The sequence below is a fragment of the Salmo trutta genome, chromosome 1 (genome assembly GCF_901001165.1).
Source record: "Salmo trutta chromosome 1, fSalTru1.1, whole genome shotgun sequence".
NCBI classification, from domain to species: domain Eukaryota; kingdom Metazoa; phylum Chordata; class Actinopteri; order Salmoniformes; family Salmonidae; genus Salmo; species Salmo trutta.
The window spans coordinates 16,462,887-16,465,770 of NC_042957.1; the positions used below are offsets into that span (position 1 = coordinate 16,462,887).

General features: G+C 43.5%; 1 protein-coding gene across 1 annotated transcript; it reads left to right on the plus strand.

Moving 5' to 3' along the window:
• LOC115197289 (uncharacterized) lies at positions 1–1,719 on the plus strand. Its single transcript, XM_075074268.1, is given in 7 exon segments — positions 1–35; positions 358–414; positions 416–467; positions 795–1,157; positions 1,432–1,473; positions 1,508–1,587; positions 1,589–1,719. Coding segments are annotated over 7 exon segments (759 nt in total). The 3' UTR covers position 1,719.
• The last annotated feature ends 1,165 nt before the right edge of the window (positions 1,720–2,884 follow it).

The window sequence follows — 2,884 nt, forward strand, 5'->3', positions numbered from 1 at the left end:
ATGACAACAGAGCTTGAGGTCACTGAGGCGGAAAAGTAGAAAGAAATGGAGAAAATATCAACTATAAGCTCACACATACACACACAAGAAGTGTATTGGTGTGTGGAGAAGGACAGAACAACGGTTCTTCAATCAATCAAATTTGATGTGTATATTTATTTTTGCAAATAATCTGAGCCTATAGATTCCCAACAAGCAAGCAGAGGCGACAGTGGCAAGGAAAAACCTGCAGAGGCACAAGGCTCAACAGAGGCAGTCCATCTTCTTCTGGCTTGCCAGGCAAGGAGTTCTTACACGCACATTGGCCAAGTTTCCAACCGATCTTAATTTCCATCGTGGGCATTATGGGTAATGTAGCCTTGCTGCCTCCAACCTGGAAGAGCTCCTTGTCGTAAACATCTGCAATGTCATCAGGTTCCATGTCTGTCCTCACCCCCTGGTCCTGCCGGACGCTCAAGTTCCTCATGGTGAGAGTAAAGTAGAGTACAGTATATGTGGGAGGAGAGGTTTTGTTTAGGCACTTTTACATCCTATGTCTGAATTAAACGGATGGCTAAAGTGCTACTGCCTTCCCAAGACCTAGAAGTACTGTCACCCTGGATCTCAAAATTGCTTTTCTGGCTCAGTGGTAGGCTATTGACAGTGCTTTTTGTTGTGTTACAGTGTGGAGGGTTATATGAGTTTGTGCTCTGGTCGGGCGGAACAAATGTACTTATAAATCATTCCTGTCAGAAACAAGTTGACAGCAGCTGAGATAATTGTATAATGTATTGATCTATTCATTTGGAATGTAGGTGTTCGGCGAAATCGGCAGCATCCTCTTCACATTCCTCATCAGCATCTTCTGGTACCAGAAGCTCCGAGATGCTGAGAATGGGGGCATCTTGCCCGTCTTTCTGGACAACATCTGGTTGGCCTTGGCTGTGAGTGGGCTATGTGTGATGCTAGCCATGTTCCTGGGAACTCCTACCTATCTCATGAACGTGGATGGTCATATGGATAACTATACGCAAGACGGAGGCTGCCCTCCAGACTTCATCCAGTGTCCCAAGGAGAACTGCCCGACCATTAACTGGGTCTTCAAGTATATTTTCATCCTGCTCTGCAACCTGCTGCCTCTATTCATCATCATCGTCACCTGCTGTCTCATTGTAAAGGTCTGTAACCACCTTGGAGTCGGTAGAGGTTGCCCCTAACCACATCCCTCTAATAGTTAATAAGGTTAGTTTTGAGGGTAGAGTGATCGGATTCTAGATCTTTGGATAGTGGCAATGCTCTGTCTGTGAACACTTGTTTGCTTAGGGTTGTCCAGTTGACAGACACATTGCCTTGGTATGTTTTGTCTCCCCTTCTTTAGTTGAACACACGTACCGTATTATAACTCATTATGTATAGAAGTTTTACTGAATGACTAAAATGTTGGTACACCAGGTGCTGCTGGTTCAGAGGAAGGTGGTGGTGCCAGCGCTGAGAGTGCAGCAGGGGCGCCAGTGGAGCAGCCTCCCAGGAAGAAGGTCGCTACCTGGGGATTGATAGGAACACAGTGGACATCCTGGCTGCCATGGGGGTGGTCCAGGTAAAATGGATCCTTCAGTCTCTACGACTTCCCCTTTTGGACCGAGGTGGAGTTCTTCATCACAACGTCCTATACCACAATCAGCCCTTATGTGTATGGGATAGGGAGTAACCTGTTTTCTGTGAAACACTTTAAGAAGTAATGGAAGAAAGAATTTTTAGGCCTTAGGTGTCAGGTGTAAGCCATTTTCTGTGCAGTATGATTATGGGATAAGGAAATAACCTCTTCTCTGAAACATGTAACGAAGTAATTGTGGTATATTTATAAACCCTCTGTGTTAGATGTAGGTGATTCTCTATTTTCTTGGAAGTAATTTTAAGAAGTCAAAGCCCGGTTTTTAGATGTAAACTACCGGTCAAAAGTTTTAGAAAACCTACTCATTCCAGGGTTTTTCTTTATTTTTACTGTTTTCTACATTGTGGAATAATAGTGAAGACATCAAAACTATGAAATAAAACATATGGAATCATTGTAGTAACCAAAAGTGTTAAACAAATCAAAATATGTTTGAGATTCGTCAAATAGCCACCGTTTGCCTTGATGACAGCTTTGCACACTCTTGGCATTCTCTCAACCAGCTTCATGAGGTAGTTACCTGGAATGTATTTCAATTAACAGGTGTGCCTTCTTAAAAGTGAATTTGTGAAATGTAATTCCTTCTTAATGCATTTTGAGCCAATCAGTTGTGTTGTGACAAGGTAGGGGTGGTATACAGAAGATAGCCCTATCTGGTAAAAGACCAAGTCCATCATGAACAGCTCAACTAAGCAAAGAGAAACGACAGTCCATCATTACTTAAAGACATGAAGATCAGTCAATCTGGAAACTTTCAAGAACTTTTAAAATGTCTTAAAGTGCATTCGCAAAAATCATCAAGCGCTATGATGAAACTGGCTGTCACGAGGACTGCCACAGGAAAGAAAGACCCAGAGTCTGCTGCAGAGGATAAGTTTATTAGAGTTACCAGCCTCAGAAATGGCAGCCCAAATAAATGCTTCACAGAGTTCAAGTAACAGACACATCTCAACATCCAACTGTTCAGAGGAGACTGCATGAATCAGGCCTCCATGGTCGAATTGCTGCAAAGACTTGCTTGGGTCAAGAAACACGAGCAATGGACATTAGACCAGTGGAAATCTGTCCTTTGGTCTGATGAATCCAAATTTGAGATTTTTTGGTTCAAACCGCCTTATCTTGTGAGACGCAGAGTGAACGGATGATCTCCGCATGTGTGGTTCCCACCGTGAAGCATGGAGGAGGAGGTGTGATGGTGTGGGGGTGCTTTGCTGGTGACACTGTGATTTATTC